Source organism: Sorex fumeus, unplaced genomic scaffold (genome assembly GCF_029834395.1).
Source record: "Sorex fumeus unplaced genomic scaffold, SorFum_2.1 ptg000005l, whole genome shotgun sequence".
NCBI lineage: Eukaryota > Metazoa > Chordata > Mammalia > Eulipotyphla > Soricidae > Sorex > Sorex fumeus.
In genome coordinates, this window is record NW_026606062.1 from 7,304,341 (window position 1) to 7,325,110 (window position 20,770).

General features: G+C 54.4%; 1 protein-coding gene across 1 annotated transcript; it reads left to right on the forward strand.

Annotated features, from left to right (window-relative positions):
• Nucleotides 1-10,841: 10,841 nt before the first annotated feature.
• On the forward strand, nt 10,842-20,053 carry CUNH2orf72 (chromosome unknown C2orf72 homolog). Its single transcript, XM_056120800.1, has 3 exons — nt 10,842-11,376; nt 14,171-14,284; nt 18,178-20,053. The coding sequence occupies exons 1-3, from the start codon at nt 10,845-10,847 to the stop codon at nt 18,309-18,311; spliced, it is 780 nt and encodes a 259-aa protein (XP_055976775.1). The 5' UTR covers nt 10,842-10,844; the 3' UTR covers nt 18,312-20,053.
• The last annotated feature ends 717 nt before the right edge of the window (nt 20,054-20,770 follow it).

The window sequence follows — 20,770 nt, forward strand, 5'->3', positions numbered from 1 at the left end:
GTGGATTTTTAAAAATTGAATCACCGCGAAATTCAGTTACAAAGCTTTCATGTTTGAGTTTCAGTCATTCAATGATCAAACACCCATCCTTCTACCAGTGCACATTCTCCACCACCAATATCCCCAGTATCTCCCCCCCCTCCCCCACCCCAGCCCTCCCCTTGCCTCTATGGTAATTTCCCCCATACTCTCTCTCTACTTTTGGGCATTATACTAGTGGGGAATTTTTTTTTTGCAGGGGGGTGGGGAGGACACACCCAGCGATGCACAGGGGTTCCTCCTGGCTCTGCACTTAGGAATTACTCCTGGTGGTGCTCAGGGGACCATATGGGAAGCTGGGAATCAAACCGGGGTTGGCTGTGTGCAAGGCAAACGCCCTACCTACTGGGCTATTGCTCCAGCCCCCTGTGCGTTATACTGGTGTTTGTTTGTTTTTTTCTTTTTCAAGTTGATCTTGTCCCAGATCTTGGCCAAAAGAGAAAAAAAGAGGGCAAAAAATCTTGAATTCTTAGAATTTTGCGTTATATTGGTATACTATATGAGGAAAAATATGTGTTTGAATCCTATTCTAACAGCCAGAATAGAATCCAGGTTGGATGCATGCAAGGAAATGCACTACTGCCTGTACTATCTGGACCCTATATCTTGCTTTTTTAACTTAGTATATTTTGGTTCTTCCCCCTCCATATTTTTTCCTTTGATTTTGGGCCACACCCAGCAACGCTCAGGAGTTGCTCCTGGCTCTGTTCTCAGGAATCATTTCTGGTGATGCTCAGGGGATGCCAAGGATCGAACCCTGGTTGACCACGTGCAAGGCAAGTGCCTCACCCTCAAGCCCTGGTTATTCCCCCTTTCACTGTAAATATTTTTGAAAGAAATATTTTTTAAAGCGATGTATGTATCTCTTTTAAATTAAAAGTTAGTCCAAGCATCAGAAACAAATAGAACATTAAATGTCAATTGTGTCTTTTTTTAAATAATCAAAAATGCAAATCAGAAATAACACTCGAATCACACATGATTTTTCCTCCTAGAGAATTAGTTGCTATTTATGTAAAAAGGCCTTCGATGTGTTTTTTTATTTATAATTTTTTAGAAGTACTTTTGAAATCACATTCTTGTGGTTTCCATAATGCTTTCTAAAGAATTTTAATATTTAATCCCTCTAATCAAATATTCTTAGCAACCATAGTTTTGGGAGATCTAAGTTGGTTCCAGGAGTCGTGTAGTAATTAAGAACACAGGCTCTGTGCCAGGCTGGATTTAAGTCCAGATATAACTAGTTGTAGATTTAACCAGTTCGTTGGCTCTATGTACATCTGTAAAATGAGAATGTTGAACGGATCTATCTGAAAAAAATTGGGGGTTGTTTGGTTTGGTTTTGTTTGGTTTGGTTTGGGGACACGCCTGGCAATGCTTAGGGTATACTTCTGGCTCTGCACTCAAGAATTACTCCTGGTGGTGCTCGGGGGACCCCATGGGATGCCAGGGATTGAACCCTAGTCAGTCGTGTGCAAGGCAAAATGCCCTACCTGCTGTTGTACTATTGCTCTGACCCTTGAAAAGTTCCTTGTAAGGAAAAACCAAACAAACTATTTAGTACTTGCTTAAAAAACAAAGCTTAACCAAATGAATGGAGCCCTCCACTGAACTTCCTTCAACAACCTGTGGGCTGAGCAGCACCCACCCTACTCAGCAAATAGGAAGGTGCTACCTGGCCTCCCGGAGAATAAAGAGGTGCCTAGTTATTGTGTCAGGTGTCAGGCAGGGGAAGAGGGGGTTGAGAGTAAGCTGGAGGATGAACGTTCTTTCTACCTCAGGAACACAGGAGTGGCTAAGAAATAGTAACCATGGAAACTTCAAGCGCAGTGAAATACCCGAAATTCCTGGATTAGAGAATGGCACGGACTGTGGAAGAGTCTAAGCAAAATGTTAACATTTAAAATCTTTTACTGTGTGGAGTGATAGCACAGTGGTAAGGCGTTTGCCTTGCGCACAGCCAGCCCGCCTGAGCCGGGTTCGATTCCTCCACCCCTCTTGGAGAGCCTGGCAAGCTACCGAGAGTATTCAATATGCCAAACACAGCAACAAGAAGTCTCACAATGGAGACGTTACTGGGCTCGCTGGAGCAAATCGATGAACAACTGTGTGTCTTTATTTTTGTCTTGCAGAAAGAAAGAAAAAAAAGGAAGGAAGGAAGGAAGGAAGGAAGGAAAGAAAGAAAGAAAGAAAGAAAGAAAGAAAGAGAAAGAAAGAAAGAAAGAAAATTTAACTTGTTTATGAAATGCATCAATAAAATGTTTTGAGATTTTATTGTTGTTGTTTGCTTTTTGGGTCACACCCGGCGATGCACAAGGGTTACTCCTGCCTCATGCACTCAGAAATCACTCCTGGAGGTGCTCGAGGGACCATATGGGATGCTGGGAATCGAACCAGGCTCAGCAGCGTGCAAGGCAAACGCCCTACCCGCCACTGTGCTATGGCTCCAGCCCCGTTTTTTTTTTTTTATTGTTGTTTTTTAGTGAGTCAGAGAGAGTATTTAGAAGAAAGAAAATTAGGGAGAGGGCTGGAGTGATAGCACAACGGGTAAGGCATTTGCCTTGCACCCGGCCGACCTGGGTTGAATTCCCAGCATCTCATATGGTCCCCTGAGCACCACCAGGACTGATTCCAGAGTGCAGAGGAAGGAGTAACCCCTGAGCATCTCCAGGTGTGACCCAAAAAGGAAAAAAAATTAAGGAGCAATAGTACAGCAGGTAGGGCATTTGTCTTGCATGCAGCCACCCAGGTTCAATCCCCGCATCCCCTAAAGTCTCCAGAGCACCATCAGGAGTAATTTCTGAGTGTAGAGCCAGAAGTAATCCCTGAGCATCGCTTGGTGGGACATAACCCCCCCACCAAAAAAAAAGAAAGAAGGGGAATTCGCTTCATGGAAGTAATGTGAAGCCAGAGACAAGCTAAACAAACAAAAACAAAATGCCCTGAAAGTTCTCCATAGTCCCTGCCAGTTGCCATGATTTGACTGAGTTTCCCACTAGCCCGTGTGAAGAAAGAAACAAGGTCAGCTCTGTTCCCCACACTGTCCGGCCGTTAAATAAAAACAGCAGGTGATTAATGTCACGGCATGTGTTCTCATCCAAAGGCACCATGTAGCACCAGGAACAGGATCTGACCAGCACATCCTGCTCGTAGGTAAAGCCGCGAGGCCGGACGTTGCCTGAGGGACATATACAGGGTGCCCTTGAGTTGTATGCAGACCTAGGTTCAATCCTAGCGCCTCGTGGTCCCACTGGGAGTGACCCCTGTGCTGAAGTTGGACATAGTGTCCGGCCCCCAAATAAAATCTGATCCTGGCAGCTGAATCTGGGCCTCCCGGGTGCAAAGATGCTCTAGCCTGCTTCTCCCGCAGCTCTCCCCAGCCCCAAGCATCCTCTTGGCTTCCAAACATGCTCCAGGCTGTTTCAAATCTGCTCTAGGGAGCCGATAACTGCGGGTCCAGCATCCACCTACTGACTTTACAGCGGGACGTTTGTCCCTTTGACTCACCCCCTCATCTGCCTTTTCATCTGCCACCCACATCTCTTTCCTGGCATCTGCCAGTCTGGTCTTTGGAGAGTTCAGGGGGTTCTTGCTTCTCAGCTTTCACCTGTGCTCAAGATCCTCGGGCATCTGTCTTCCACCGCCTGAGGACCGATCGCTCAGCACACAGCCCTCGGGCTTCATCTGTCGCCAGCAGCGAGATTTCGTCGTTTCCTTTGGTTGAGTAATAACCTCTGTGGTTACCTGTCCCCTTTCCTTTATCCCCTCATCCACCAAGGGACAATTCTGTGCTTCTGCTTCTTAGATGTCATGCACCGTGCCGCGGGGAACAGAGGGGTACGGAGCTCTCTGCAAGTCAGCGGGTTTCTTCTCTTTGGATAAATACTCAGAAGTGGAATGACCGAATCATAAAGTAGCCTCTCTCTCTCTCTCTCTCTCTCTCTCTCTCTCTCCCCCCATCTCTCTGTCTTTCTGTCTTACTCTCCCTCCCCCCAACCACACCACCTCCTACTTCCTTTTCCTTCAGTTTTGTTTTTGTCCATATCCAACTGTTCTCAGGGCTTACTTCCAACTAGTGCTCAGGGTTCACTCCTGGTGGTTCTCGGGAGACCATATGTGCTGCAGAGGATGGAATCTGGGTAATCTTGTGCAAAGCAAGTACCTTACCTGCTGTACTAACTTTCCTCTCCAGTGATAGCTTCTCTTTCTCCCTCCCTCCCTCTCCCCCTCCCCCTCCCTCCTTCCTCTTCCTTCCTTCTGTCCTTCCTTCCTTCATTCCCTCCCTCCCTCCCTTCATTCCCTCCCTCCCTCCCTTCTTCCCTTCCCTCCCTCCCTCCCTACCTCCCTCCATCCATCCTTCCTTCCCTCCCTCCATCCTTCCTTCTTTCCTTCCGTCCCTCCCCTACTTCCTTCCTTCCTTCCTTCCTTCCTTCCTTCCTTCCCTCCCTTCCATTCTTCCTTCCTTCCCTCCCTCCCTCCTTCTTTCCTTCCGTCCCTCCCCTACTTCCTTCCTTCCTTCCTTCCTTCCTTCCTTCCTTCCTTCCTTCCTTCCTTCCTTCCGTATGGTCTCTGAACACCTCCAGAAGTCACTCCTGAGCACAGAGCCAGAAATAGCCCCTGAGCACAAACCCCCACCCTTTCCTCCCCAAAAGAATGACTACCTGAAGGTCCCTTTGTCCGATGCAGGCCAGGTGCCCCGTGACTGGTGGTCCTGAAGTCCCCCACCCATTGTCCTTCCTGTGTCCCCCAGCTCTCCACTACCTACTGAACCCTCTCTCCATTCCAGCCCAATTTTATTCCACTTCATTTTATGTTTGGTTTGGGGGGGCACTGCTCAGGGCTCTTCCTGCCTCTGTGCTCAGGAGTGACCTTGGGCCTTGGCAGTGCTGGGGACCCTGAGTGGCGGACAACTCACGCCAGTTCTGAATGGCAGGTCCAGTTCAGAGGGATTTTGTTTTGTTTTGTTTTTGTTTTTTGTGTCACACCCAGTGATGCTTGGGCTGGAGCGATAGCACAGCGGGTAGGGCATTTGCCTTGCACACGGTTGACCTGGCTGAGCAAAGTTAGATTCCTCCTGGCTCTCGGAGAGCCCAGCAAGCTACTGAGAGTATCTCGCCCACCCAGCAATTCCTGGCAAACTCCCCGTGACGTATTCGATATGCCAAACACAATAACAAATCTCACAATGGAGACGTTACTGGGCCTGCTCGAGCAACTCAATGAACAACGGGAGGACAGTGACAGTGACCCAGCGATGCTCAGGGGTTACTCCTGGCTCTGCACTCAGGAATTACTCCTGGTGGTGGTTGGGGGACCATATGAGATGCTGGGGATTGGGGGATTGAACCCAGGTCGGCCGTGTGCAAGGCAAACGCTCTACCCACTGTACTATCTCTCTGGCCCCAGCAGGTCCAGTTTTAAACCGTCACTCAACCTTCATTCCTCCTCAGACCCCAGGAGCTCCCCCAATTTGCTTCCCCTCATGGCCTCCCTTACCTTCCACACCCCTCTCCCTCCCAATGCCCTGAGTGAAGCCTGTGGATGGAGGGGTGAGGCAAAGGGGGTTGGGGAGGTGGGGCTGTGGGAGGGGGGTTGGTGGGGCAGAAGGGAAGGAGAAGGGCTGAGGAAGGAAGGATCCAGAAGAGAGAAAATGGCACATCTGACGTTGGTCTTGTTTTCTGCACCATCTCTCTCCTCACCCAGCACCCAGCGGCAGCTCACCTCAGCTTCAGAAAGCCCTGGGTCACTTTACACCTTCATTGAAACACCAGAGATTGAAGGAAAGGCCTATTTGTTTTATGATATTTTCTAGGCCTTGGGCAGAGAGGAGGAAGAAATATTCTTGGCATTCTGCCCTTTTTCTTCCCCTAAGGTCTTTGTGTTCTCCTGTTAATCTAATACCTGAATCTTTGCCATGTAAATAGCACTGGGAAAGACAAACTGAGCCGACTGGACTCCGGACTTCTTAGCACCCGCCCCTCTGGGAACCCACAGCTTGGAAAGTTTGGAAAAGTCACCCGGGAATGGAGACTTAGGGAATAAATAGGGCAGGAGGTGCGCATGTGGCTTTCCCACCTGCAAGAACAAAAATACCTGACCTGGGGCCAGAGCCGCAGGACAGCGGGGAAGGCATTTTTGCCTTGCACGCAGCAGACCCAGGTTCGATCCCCGGCATCCCGTTTGGTGCCCCCAACACCTCCAGGAGTGATTCCTAAGTGCAGAAGCAGGGGTAACCCCTGAGCACCACTGGGTGTGACCGAAAAATAAAAAAGAAGAAAAAATAGCAAAGTGGAGACTCCCTCTTTGGCCTGGTGCTGCTTTGACTTCCTCAAAGGGATGGGGTGGGATTGGGGGTAAGAACAATCCCCCCACTAGCAGTTCCCCTATGACTCTGCCCATGCCCACATAGGCCAGTAGGTATTTGATGGACACTGCTTGGAGCCTTTTACTTAAATAAGAATCATGTTAGGGGGGCAGACAGATAGCACAGCAGGTAAGTCACTTGCCTTGCATGTGGCAGACCTGGGTTCGATCTCTGGCACCCCCAAATTTCTCCCTGAGTCTCCCGGGAGCAACCCCTGAACGCAGAGCCAGAGAAGCCTGTGCACCGCCAGGTGTGGCCCAAATACCAGGAAAAGCAAAAAACAGAAAGAATCTAGAAGGGCTTTAATCCTGGGACTGGAGCCCGTTGGTGTGCACACACCCATGTTTATTTCTCTTAGTGCAGTGTACTTCCCTCCTGATGTTCTCAACTGGCAAGCTACCCGTGACATATTCGATATGCCAAAAACAGTAACAGCAAGTCTCACAATGGAGACGTTACTGGTGCCCGCTCAAGCAAATCGATGAACAATGGGAGGACAGTGCTACAGTTCTCAAAGAGAGAGCGGGACAGGGAAGCCCCGACGAGCCCCGCTCCTGGGCCTGCTAGAAGCCAAGCCTAGGCCCCCAGTTCTCTTGGATATTTAAATATCATTCAGGGGCCCGAGTGACAGGACAGCGGGTAGGACATTTGCCTTGCACGCGGCCGACCCGAGTTCGATTCCCAGCATCCCATATGGTCCCCGAGCACCACCAGGAGTAATTCCTGAGTGCAGAGCCAGGAGTAAGCCCTGAGCATCGTCAGGTGTGGCCCCAAAACCAAAATAAATAAAAATATCATCCAACTCTCACTTTAAATCCAGTGTTGCTGTTAAGAAACTTAAAGTCAGGGACAGTGATGTGACTCAAGGGCGAGGGTGCATCAGGGCTGAAGCGACAGTACAGCGGGTAGAGCATTTGCCTTGCATGCGGTTGACCTGGGTTCGATCTCCAGCATCCCATAAGGTCCCTGGAGCACCGCCAGGCTCTGAGTGAAGAGCCAGGAGTAACCTCTGAGCATTACCGCATTACCAGATGTGACCCCAAAAAAATCCCTACCTGGTACCCTCAGTACCACTAGGAATGACCCTGAATGGCCCTTGAGTGCCACCGAGTGTGGTACAAATAAATACATGGAGGTCGAGGGAGACTGAAGTCATCCTCACTTTTCCTCCTTCCTCAGCCCTCTGCTGTCTAGCTGCCTGGAACCCAGATGTGATTGCTGGAGTTTAGTTGCCAGTTTGGATCATGCAGCTGAGATTAGGAGGGTTGGGGTATAGCTTGGTGCTAGAGCACTTGCTTAGCATGTGTAAGGCTCTGAGTTTGATCCCTGGTAGCACGGCACTGTAGCACTGTCCTCCCGTTGTGCTCGAGCGGGCCCAGTAACGACTCCATTGTGAGACTTGTTGTTACTGTGTTTGGCATATCGAATACATCACAGGTAGCTTGCCAGGCTTTGCCGTGCAGGCGAGATACTCTTGTTAGCTTGCCGGGCTCTCCGAGAGGGGTGCAGGAATCGAACCCCGATCGGCCGGGCGGGCCACATGCAATGCAAACACCCTACCACTGTGCTATCACTCCAGCCCTGGTACTGAAAAAAGCAAAAACAAAAACTAACAACAACAACAGTAATAAGATAATGTAAGATTAGGGACATGTGATTGGAACAAAACCTGAATCTTGAATTGCTCCATGTTAGTGACATGGAAAAATTTTACCAATCACAAACTTTTTGTCTAGATCTTTGCAAAACCAGGGAAACTTGACCCCGTGCTCGTGCCCTCATTACCTGCAGTCAGTAACCCTCGCAGGGGCTCTGAATTGCTGTGTGGATTCATTTAGCTTTTCTTGGCACTTGGCACAGTCTAATGATCTACGAGCCCAGGTTCCCTGAGCAACTGCTGCCTTGACTGGCAGTGGGGCATGGAAGGGGTTAAAAGCTACAGCTGTGGTTTTTGCCTTGTGTTGGGACCTGGGAAATGACTGGGGGGTCCCTGGGCCCTGCAGCCTGAATGTGGTGATTCCCGTGAACCTCCACCCCCACCCTCACCCCCTGCCACTGGTCACCCTTCTCCTGCCCTAGCCCTTTGCTCTGGGCAGCAGGGCTGGTGGCTGGAATAGTGGCTGTGGGTCCTGTGGTCCGGAGCCCCCTCCGGCCTGATGTCAGCTGCTGCAGCTGCTTCAAGACAGCGGAGAGGGGTGGCGTTGGCCAACAGTGACCTAGAGATGCAGGGAGGTGGAGGACAGGTCGGGAGTGAGGTGTTTTCTCTGTCTCCCCCCTCCCATGCCGCTGCCTTTACAAACCCCAGATGCTGATGCTGAGGCCACCCACTGTCTCCAAGGAGGGCTTGCAGGAGTCGCCTCCAAGTTTTGACTTCCCTTCCTCAGGGTCTGCCGGCCATGAACCAACCATGGGGGCTCTTTGCACTTACTGGGGAATAGAGGAAATGACAATGTGAATTCCTCAGGTGCGCTAGCCAGACTGCAAGTGCTCGGGACCAGCATGTGTGGCCGGGGCTGCCCACCTTGGACAACACGGATGACAGCACGCACAGCGGCCAGGGCCCGGCCTTCTGCTGGACAAGGCTGGCCTGGAACCCTGGGAAGAGAAGGAAACATCCCTGCTCCGGACCTGCGCTCCTGACAGTGCCCCCCGAGTCTGCTCTACAGGGAACCATATGGTCAGCCTCCAGGATTTCACTTTCCAACCACCAGGGTAGTGAGTGCAGGAAGTGTTTGTTCACATAAAGAGCCCTCAACGACTCGATGTTGTTCGACTCTGAAGGCCCCAAAGATGAATTAAGAAACACCAAAAAATGTCCTGTAAATCTCCCTCTGGTCTCCCGCCATCCCTCTCTCTGGGTCTCACCCCCTCTCACACCACCCCAAAGCTGCCCAGGTAGGAGGAGCGGGTCCTGCCCCCCAATAACTCCTGTCCTAAAACCATGTGGAGCCCTAAGAAACATCTCCAGATCTCAGAAAGAAGGTATACTTGCTCACATCCTCGCCTGTCTTTCTCCACCTTTGCATCAAGAAGGAGCTCAGTGGGTGATGCTTGGGTGGGGTAGTCGGGCAGATGGATGGGTGGGTGGATAGCACTGTAGCACTGTTCTCTCATTGTTCATCAGTTTTCTCGAGCGGGCACCAGTAACGTCTCCATTGTGAGACCTGTTACTGTTTTTGGCATATTGAATACATCACAAGGAGCTTGCCAGGTTTTGCCGTGCGGGCGGAATACTCTTGTAGCTTGCCGGGCTCTCCGAGAGGGGCAGAGGAATTGAACCCAGGTCAGCCTGTGTGCAAGGCAAAACGTTCTACAGCTATGCTATCACTCTGGGTGGGTGGATATGGTTGGATATAGATGGGTGGATGTGGATGGGTCTATACGGATGAAGATGGGTGGATATGGTTGGGTGGATACAGATGGATGGATATGGATGATGGATGAATAGATAGATGATGCATGGATAATAAATGGCTGGTGAATGGGTGGATAGATGGACAGGACAGATGGAAGAACAGATGGATGGGCGGATGGATGGACGGACAGGCAGTGGACAGACAGATGGATGGGTGGACAGATGGATAAATGGATGGATGGATGGATGAAGAGATGAATGGATGGACAGACAGCAGACGAATGGATGGATGGATGGATGGACAGATGGATAAATGGATGGATGGATGAACAGATGAATGGATGGACAGACAGTGGACAGATGGATGGATGGATGGACAGATGGATAAATGGATGGATGCATGGATAGATGAACAGATGAATGGATGGACAGACAATGGACGGATGGATGGATGGAAGGATAGATGGATAAATGGATGGATGGATGAACAGATGAATGGATGGACAGACAGTGGACGGATGGATGGATGGGTGGACAGATGGATAAATGGATGGATGCATGGATAGATAGATGAACAGGTGAATGGATAGATGGACAGTGTATAGACGGATGGATGGATGGACAGATGGATAAGTGGGTGGATGGATAGTAGGATGAACAGATGAACGGAAGGATGAACAGACAGCGGACGAAGAGACGAATGGATGGACAGCCGGATAAATGGGTGGACGGATAGATGGACAGACAGCTGAACGGACAGGTGGGCGGACTGAGGAACAGAAGGAGGGACGAGTGGACGGACTGACGTGCCGGACAGACGCGTGGCCGATGAGTGAGGAGGCAGGCGAATGACCTGAGGGGCAGGGAGGGACTGCGGGGTACGGGTGGCGGAGTGGGTGGCGAAGGGGAGCGTGGGCGGGGGCTGGGGGGGCGGGGGGCGGGCGGCCGCGCGGCGGCGGCGGCGTCCGGCGCGGGGAGCGCCTGGGAGGGGCCGGGCGCGGGCCGCGGGGTCAGGCGCGCGGCCCGGGGGCGTGTCCTGCGGCCGGGCCGGGCCGGGCCGGGCGGGCGGCTGGCCGGGCGGCGGGCATGGAGCGCGAGGCGGAGGCCGGGCGGCTCGGGGCGCTGCTGGCGGCGGCGGGCGGCGGCGGGCAGGTGCTGCTGGTGGGCGAGCTGTGGGAGCGCGAGCCGAGCCGCGCGCTGCTGCGGGACTTCGCGCGCGCGGTGCTCCCGGCCGAGGCGGCGGCGGCGGCGGGGCCCGCGGGGCCGGGGGCGCCGGGGGCGCCGGGGGGCCGCGCCATCCGCTCGCCGCTCGTCTTCGTGCTGTGCCGCGCCGCGTCGCTGGCCGCCCCCGAGCCGCGGCGCCGCGTGCGGGAGATGCTGCGGGACGTGCGCGGGCGGCGGCGGGCGGGCGCCGCGCTGGTGGCCGTGCTGGTGGCCGAGCCGGGGCCCGACGACGCGGGCCTGCGGCGGCTCGAGGCGCTGCTGCGCGCCGTGTTCGGGCGCCAGGCGGGGGGCCCGGTGCAGGCGGCCGCCTACCGCCCCGACCAGCCCGCCGCCAGCCTGGCCGTCCGGGCGGCCGCCTGCCGCGCGCTGCGGGCCGCGGGCCCCGCGCCACCAGGTGAGCCCGCGGGGGGCGCGCGCGCCGGGCGCCGTCGGGTCGGTCGGGCGCGGGGCGCGGGGCGCGGGGAGGGGACGGCGCCCGCCGGCTCTGCGGGAGCGGGGGAGGGTCTCCCCGGCCCCCCCACACACGCCTTCCTGCGCGCAGACCCTCCTCCGGCCCCGCCGCGGGTCCGACAGGTGCCCCCGGGAGCCCCCTGGACTGGAGCCCGGCGCTGAATTGCAGAACGACAGCTGCAGGGGCGATTGCGCAGCTCCCGGGGCCTCTGTCCGCAACACACACACAGGCGCACACACACCCCACACTTAGCCTCCACACACCACACACACACACTACATACACACCCCCACGCACTATTTACACACCCCACACTTACCCCACGCACACCCCACACCCCACACACCCCACACACACCACACGCACACTCCCACACACTGTATACACACCCCCAACACACCACACACACCCACACACCCCACACATACCCCACACACACCACACACACCACATACACACCCCATACCACCCCACAAACATCATACACACGTACCCCACACCACACATGCACATACAGCCCCACATATCCCACACACACCCCACACCCCCCACACACATCCCACATAACACACACACCACACACACCCCAAACATGCCACACATACACACCCCACATCCCACATACCCCCCCACACACCACACACACCCCCCACACATACCGCATACCTCCCATACACCCCACAACACCCCACAAACATTATACATACGTACCCCACACCACACATACACATACACATACACCCCCACATATCCCACATACATCATACATACACAAACCCCACACCACTCCACATGCACCATACACACCTCCACCCCACACATACACACACACCCCACACTCCACACACACATACCAATCACACACCCCACCCATACCACACAAACAGCCCCAAACCCTACACACACACAGCAGCATACACACCTCACACACACCCCACACATACCACACACACCCATACACACCACATACACCCCCTACACACACATACACACACACACACACACACACACACACAGAACCTTTCCTCCGGCCTCTGCCAATCCTTCCTGCCAAGGGTAACCAGACCATGCTCCCTCCCCCCGGGTGTTAACCCACACTTCAGTTGCCAGGCTGCGGGGCAGGAGGGTTCCAAGAGCCTGTGATGGCATGAATGTCACAGACCCACCTGTTTCCCAGCTCCACTGCCGGCCCGAACACCCTCCACCCATGCTGCGTCCCCTTTTGACCGAGGCTGGGAGGAAGCCGCCGCATCTAAAATTCGCTCCACAGTTCACAGTCCTGAAAGACTCCAGCGGCGGCCCAGAGGAACTGTCTGTCCTCCTGGTCACTGCCGGGCCCTGCCCCAACCTGGCCCCCAAGGCGGGAGATTGTCTGCCGCTGTTGAGCAAGTGTTTTTTATTTCTGAGTTCTGGTTATTGGAAACTCTTGTCCCCAAGGAACACCCTTGGGCTCCCCATAGCCCAGCCCTAACTGGCCGTCTAGACTTTCTAACACATCATCTCTGTCTCCCTTTCTTTCCTCTGAGCAATCCCGTCACCGAGGACAGGCCTTCTCCTCCAGGAAGTCTTCCCTAACTCCCCAGTCAGTTCAAAAGTGAGACCCCAGAACCCGCACCCCGCTGCCGCCTCAACCTCTTACCATATACGTTGTGCTCTTCCCTTAGGAGTTTAATCCCCACTGTGTTGCTGCCATTTCCTGACACCCTGCCCTGCATGCTGTGTGTGTGTGTGTGTGTGTGTGTGTGTGTGTGTGTGTGTCTTTGAAACATGAACACAGGGAGTTTTACCCCTTTGCAGAGGAAGCATTCTCTACTGTGAACTCTTTCCTACTTTTATAAAAGCATGCTGAGTGACATGAAACCATTTTCTAATGACTGAAGGACAAGGGTGTGTTAGGAACTTCATCCCCAGAATTCTGTGGGCAGAACCACTGCCCTGACAACCAGTGGATTCAGGTTGCTAAGATTTTGCTAGCAGTTGCTTCTGACTTTCAAAAGTTTCCCAGTTTCTTTTCTCGTGGCCTGGAAGCTTGTTCTTACGCCTTGGGGTTTCCCCCCCTTCTAGGCAGTGCCCTGTCACCGAGCCCAGTCTGGGCCTAGCCCAGATGCCTTCGCTTTGGAAAATGAAGGTTCCAGACTGGTCAGAATGGGGCACAAAGAGTCAACAGGCTCCAGTAAGGATTTGCCAGCAAGGATTTTCTGTGTCTTGGCACCCTGGCGACCTTTTGTTTTTAAAGGTTGTTCCTGTTGATTTCAATCCAGAGAGTCTGGGCTCTCAAATGAGACCCAGTTCTCAAATTATAAAAAAGAAAATAGCATCAACAGGCAATAGCTCAGATTTTATAATTTTTTCTAATCTGAGCATGATTATAAAAAAAATGAGCTCTCCCTGTGAAGAAATCATCTGAAGTGGACACTCAGAGGAAATACCAGCTCTGTGCGGATTTTCTAGGCTGCCCAGGGATTGCGATTCATTTTGTGTCCTTCTTTTTGTTGCTGTGGCTTCTGGCACAGGTGGGGGTCCTGGTAGGTTTTCTTGTGAGGATGGAGAGGTTGCTGGTATAAAGCGACCTCGGGGCAGGGTTGAAGTACAGGAACACTGCTTGACGCACCAGAGCCCGTGTGTTTCCCATCGGGCGAGGAAACGAGGGTGGTCCACAGCTGATACTGTTGGTTGAACAGAAACTCGGTCATGTCAGGCGCCTCTGACCCGCTGCCTCTGGGACTTTGTTCTTCAGCAGAAGGAGCCTGGGAGAGACGGGGCCTCCCGGCCCTGCTGGCGTGCTTTGCCTGGGGTCCCTGGAGCCGGCGGAAGGATGCAGAGGCCACTTCTCCCGGTGGGCCAGCGCAGGGTGAGTATGCCATGCTTCTGGCCCTTGGGAGCCAAGGGTGACGGGGGGCGGCCATGTGAAGACGGTGGCCTTCAGCCTGCAGGATGCACCCTCCGGAGAGCCATGCCAAGGGAGGGGTGCCACCAGGCTGCGGGACACATAGCAGAGCTCCAGGCCCAGAGTGACCCGCCTAAAGGTGGTGAGGGCTGGGTTCTCTATGTGGGCGGGGCCATGGGAGAGGGCGGGACTGTTTGTGTGGTCGGGCCTATGGCAAGAACGGGACTGTCTTGTGGGCGGGGCCATGGCGAATGTGGGGCTGTGGGGCTGCTTGTGTGGGTGGGGCTATGGTGAGGGCGGGGCTATTTGTATGGGCGGGCCTATAGCGAGGGCAGGATTGTCTTGTGGGCGGGGCCATGGCGAAGGTGGGGCTGTGGGGCTGCTTGTGTGGGTGGGGCTATGGGCGAGGGCGGGACTGTCGCTGTGGGCGGGGCTATGGTGAGGGCGGGGCTGGTTTGTGGGCGGGGCTTGTCCAGGTTCTACCACTTACATGCTGGCGCCTCGCAGCATCCCAACCTGAGTAAGAGTGTCCAGCCGCCGTTTGCCCCGGACTGCCGGACTTTTATCTGGTTGGTTAGTCTGTTTTGGTTTGATGCCACATCTGGCAGTGATGCTCTTATTCCTTGGGGTGCTAGGGGACCATACCCGTTGGTGTCAGGGATTGAACTGGGATTGGCTGTGTGCAAGGAAAGTGCCTTAACCCTGTCTGTCTCTTTGATCTCTGGACCTTTCTAAAAAAAAATTTTTTTTGGCTTTTTGGGTCACACCCGGAGATGTACAGGGGTTACTCCTGGTTTTGCACTCAGGAATTACTCCTAGCAGTGTTTGGGGGACCATCTGGGATGCTGGAAATTGAACCTGGGTTGGCCGCGTGCAAGGCAAACGCCTTACCCGCTGTGCTATCGCTCCAGGCCCAAAAAAATTTTTGAATTACACATGGCTATGCTCAGGGATCACTCATGGAGGGAATTGGGGAATGCTATGTGGTGTCAGGGATCAAAGCCAGAGGGCGGCTTGCAAGGCAAGTGCCTTCTGCTGTACTATCTCAAAGTTAAGCTTTGTAAAAGAGAAGCAGGATGACCATGAGCGGAAACTCCCTGAGCAAATCCTCCTGTGCTGAGGTCATACTCAGACCAGGGCCCCTGCAGAGAGGGTTGTGGGGAGAGCAGAGAGATAGAACAGTGACTAGGACACTTACGTTGCATACAGCTGACCAGGGTTTGATCCCTGGCACCACATATGCTCCCACGAGCCCTTTCAGAAGTGATTTCTGAGCCCAAAGCCAGGAGTAGCCCCTGAGCAAACCCAGGTGTAGCCCCAAAACAACCCCTCCCTAAAAAAGTGAGGTGGAGATTAGAGAAATAGTACAGCAGGTGGAGCACTTACCTTGCATGTACTAACCCGGGTTCGATCCCGGCATCCCATATGGTCCCCTGATGAGTGATCTCTGACTGCAGAGCTAGGAGTAACCCCTGAGTGTGGGTCAGCCGGAGGATAGTGTAGGGGTCAGGTGCCTGACTCGAACGCTTAAGGACCTGAGTTCAGTCCCCAGCACCTCACGACTTACTGAGCACTGCTGGGCACCCTGGTGGTCCCTAGCACTGCTGGGCCCGAACTAGCAGTAGCCTCCTACCTCCTGAGTACCACTTGGAAGTTCATCCCCTAATTATTAAAAATACCCCTAATTATTAAAAATAATTAGGGGTCATCCCCTAATTATTCAAATTATTAAAGCGGTTGGGGCGACGTAGAGGGGACAGTTGGAACCAGACGGGGCCCCCAGATCTAAGTCTCTCAGGAAGAGTGACTGTCTGAGAAGAGAAGTCTGGAGAGTGGCACTGTGGGGACAGGGAAGGTCCTGTCCCAGCCAGTATGTTAGCATGTGTGTCTTTTGTTGTTGTTGTTGTTGTTTAGCCATTGTGCTCATTGCACGCTGCTACCCAGGCAGTGCTCAGGGGTTACTCCTGGCAGTGCTCAGAACCCGGTATGGGATGGCGAGGATCGAGCTCCAGTCGGCCGCGTGCAAGGCAGGCACCCTCCCCTCCGTAATACGCCCCCGACCCCCCCCACCCAGTGTGCATTTTTGTATGCTACTTTGGAATCTGCTTTCTTCACCCATAACTTTGTGTGACTGCCATATTCCGCAGCCCAGATGTTCTGCCGCCAGCATCTTCTAGGACTTTTTATTTTTTCCTTTGTCGAGGTTCTTGTCACTTCCTGTGCACTTGTATGAATCTGCACAGACAGCCGGGCACGCTGTGCCTGCCCCTGCCAACACCCTGTAAAACTCTCAGATTACATTGCAGTGGGGTGTGACGCTGAAGGATTCCACAGCTCTGTCCAGCTTGTTCCGTTTCTGCTTGTGCGTCTGTCTGTGGGATTCCCGACTAGTTTCTTTGGCAGTATTGGGGGTGCTGCACCCCTGAACCAGAGACGCGGCTCACCATCATTTTGAACATCTGCCCCCCCCCATCCTGGGGCTGAGCCACGCTCTCGTTGGTCCATCCCTCTGTGGGATTCGAACCCCTTAGACACAATCAGCCCCGGGCAGGCATGCATGAGGCTGTCAGTCCCACCCCAGGGCACTGCCCACATCACCCATCACATTCACTGGTGCCACCACGCAGAGTGACCTCCAGCACACCGCAACCAGAGGTGTTTGGGGCTTCCAGGTGAACCCCCGCAATGCTCAGGAGACCATGTGGTTCTGGGAATCCAATGGGGTCAGTAAGGCGTGTGCCCTCACCCCTGTACTGTCCCTCCCGTTTCTCCTACTTATTTCTTTAGAATGAAATCCCAGGTGCAGGGAAGATATACCTGCAAAAAATTTTGTGGGGCCGGAGCGATAGCGCAATGGGTAGGGCATGCACGCGGCTGACCCAGGTTCGATTCCCAGCATCCCATATGGTCCCCCAAGCACCGCCAGGAGTAATTCCTGAGTGCAGAGCCAGGAGTGACCCCTGAGCATCGCTGGGTATGACCCAAAAAGGCAAAAGAAAAAAAACGAAAAAAATTTTGTTGTTGTTTATTTTGGGTCACACTTGGTGATGCTCAGAGGTTATTCCTGGCTCTGCACTCAGGAATCTCTCCTGATGGTGCTTGTAGGACCACATGGGATGCAGGGCATTGAACCTGGGTCATCTGCATGCAAGGCAAGCACCCTCCTCACTGTCCTATTGCTTCGGCCCCTCACCTATATTTCTATGTAGTCTGATAAACATTTGACTTTCAAAATTACATAACTAGTTTCTTATTTATATTAAATGGCAGATTAGTGGGTGGGGTAAGGTAAAGGTAAAGGTAAAGGCCCTCCCGTTGATCATCGATTTGCTCGAGCGGGCCCAGTAACGTCTCCATTGGAGACTTTGTTGTTACTGTGTCTGGCATATCGAATACTCTCGGTAGCTTGCCGGGCTCTCCGAGAGGGGCGGAGGAATCGAACTCGGGTCGGCCATGTTGGCCGCTTGTAAGGCGAACGCCCTACCGCTGTGCTATCACTCCAGCTATGGGTGGGGTACAGGGTGTGATTTTTGTTCCCCCAAGAAACATTTGGCAATGTCTGGGAACATTTTGATTTAATTTTTTGTTTTGCTTTGGGGCCACATCTGGTGATGCTCAGGGATTTCTCCTGGCTCTGCACTCAGGAATCACTCCTGGCAGTGCTCGGGAAACCATATGAGATACCGGAGATCAAACCCGGGTCAGCTATGGACATGGCCTTACCTGCCCCAGCACTTTTAAAGATTTTGATGTAGATGTGGGTGTTTGTAACTCGCCAGGGCTCCTGCCTACCGTGTCCTCCCACTCCCCACCCCCACCTAAACTGCTTTCCCCGGTGACTCCCTTGCCGTTTCCAGGTCACTGCAGGGACCCTGAGGAGGAGCTGGCCCTGACTGCCATCATCCCCAACGGAGACTGTGACGAACTCGCCAAAAGCTCCCAAGCCTGCGAAGGAGCCATGGCCACGGAGCCCACGGGAGAGCCAAGATGAAGCTGACCCCACCTGCCAGCGCTGGCCTGGAGCCGGGGGCCGGCTGTGCCTCCCGGGCCCCTGTGTGGAGGGGCTGCACCCTGACAGCAGCCAGCCAGGCAGGGCCCAGGAAAGCATCAGCCCTGGCCTCCTTGCTCGCTCCCTGACCCCAAGCATCGGCAGGATGTCGCTCCGTGCCTCGTGTCTCCGGCTGTGCTGTGCCGTGGGACCTCGGACATGTTTGCATAAGGAAAACAGAAGAAAACCCCTCACCGGAAGTCACCAGATTTGGAGGTGCAGACTTTGGCATGTCACTTGGCCTCTGAGCCCTAAACACACGAGGGGGCGAACACACCCCAGAACTCTGTGTGTGTGTGTGTGTGTGTGTATGTGTGTGTGGGGGGGTGGTGCTGTAACCTAGCACATGTGTGTTGGAGAGGTGCTGTAACTGTGTGTGTTGGAGAAGGCACTTAGAATTGGAGAAGATGCAGTAATTCCTGGCATTGTGGCTGCACCTCACAGAGCACAGAACAGCCTCCAACAAGCCCAGAATTGTTCCACCCAAAGTGCTAACCGTGACCCCTCTGGCGGGCCCTGCCCTTCTCCCTGCCCATCTTGGAAGACGCTCCCAGAGCCAAGGACCGTCTTCTTGGAACCTGGCTCCCAGCAAGCCCCAATAAAACCTGCTGTGCCCGAGGCCGCTGGTGCCCGAGCCAGCCCTGGGCATCTCTCCAGGCCCAGGACACAGAGAGCGGCGAGCTGGGAAGAAAGTGCCCCCCACTTCCTCGCGCTGAAGGTGCCAGGTCTGCCCACGGCCCCAGCACAAGGCAGGTCCGGAGTAAGAAGCTGAGAGCCGGGACTTGCAGCGGCTCCGGACCCTAGCCCAGGGTCAAAGCAAATTCAGCCCAGAGGTGCCACATTTGACCGGCGACCGTGAGTCAGACGGGGCTGATGATGGTCCCCTACAAGCCAGAATGGACATCTGCGCACTAGGGGAGGGCACCCCACCCAACCTCACCTTCTTGCTCGCCTGGAGAGGTCGGGGGCTGGGCCGCAGCAGAGCAGCCCCTGGCTAAGGGAAGTCGCTAAATCAGCCCATTCATTCCCCAGGAATGCAGATGGGCACTGTGGGGGCGGGGTGGGCGGCTCTAGATCTGGCGGTCATGATTTCTCTGATGGTGCAGTTTATGGGCCCACCCTGCTCAGTGCCTTGTTACTGCTTTCCCGGGGAGCCTGGTCCCGTGTGTCTCCAGGCCTCTTGGGGACAGCATGTGGCAGTCATCCTTGGGGGTGTTAGCAGCAGATATCCCTGGAATAATGCAAGCTTGGCCCACGCATCCGGGGATCCTCCCCGACCCACGGCCGCCGGCCGCCGCCAGCAATAACTAGCTGGATCGCTGTGGCATCTGCTTTCAGGACACCAGTGTCGGGGAGTTCAGAAGCTGCCGCATTTTCTACCCTGGGGGTCTGGACAGATGACTCCAGGACTCTGTCCGTTTCTCTGGGGGATGATTTGGTTGGGAGTGTTATTTTTTTGGCGGGAGAAAGGGAGGGAGCTTTTTCCAGTTACAAGGCGGGACCCTCCACATGCCAAGCTCAACTGTGGAATCTCCTGCCAGCCTTTGGGGCCTGGGAGACGGTAAACGGAAAGGCTGGCATGGTGTTTGCTGGGTGCGGTGCCAAGGATCGAACTCAGGGCCTCGCCCTGGCAAAGTCTGCTCAACTCCTGAGTTACAGCCCTGACTAATAAAAGCTAGTTTTCTGGGAAATCGTGGGGTGTACTGTCATCTCTAATTTGCTGGAATTTTTTTGGGGGGGGCGGATTTTAAGTCTCGCTCCCAGAATGGGAACGAGGTGCTTCAGCTCGTCCCTCTGAGGAACGATTCGTGGCCAACAGCAGACTCAGGCACGTGTTGGGGTGAAGCGGTCTGCAGCGGGGACTCTGGAGGTGGCGAGTGATCCCTGAGTGCCCTGAGTGCGGGACATTGGGAGAGACCGCCAGCTGGGCCCAGGCAGGCACCCGGGCACCAACCAGGCGCAGGGTGTGCCACCACCCCTAATTGGATGTAAGCTGCTGCTGTCGCAAAAACTGATAGCACTGCAGCGCTAAGAGAGACAGCGTCCGATGGTCCCATTCACCTGGGTCCTGCAGGGACCCCCAGGGGCAAGCCGAGGTCCAGACAGAGGCCCCCAGGGTGAGCAAGGGTCTGGACAGATGCCCCCAGGGTGAGCAGGGGTCCAGACGGAGGCCCCCAGGGTGATCAAGGGTCTGGACAGATGACCCCAGGACTGAGCAGGGGTCTGGATAGAGCACCCAGGGGCAAGTGGGCATCTGAACAGAGCCCCAGGGGTGAGCGGGGCTCCAGACAGAGGCCCCCAGAGATGAGTGGGAGTCTGGACAGGGGTCCCCAGAGGTGAGCAGGGGTCCGAACAGAGGCCCCCAGGGGTGAGCGGGGACAAAGGTGGCAGCCTCTGGGATG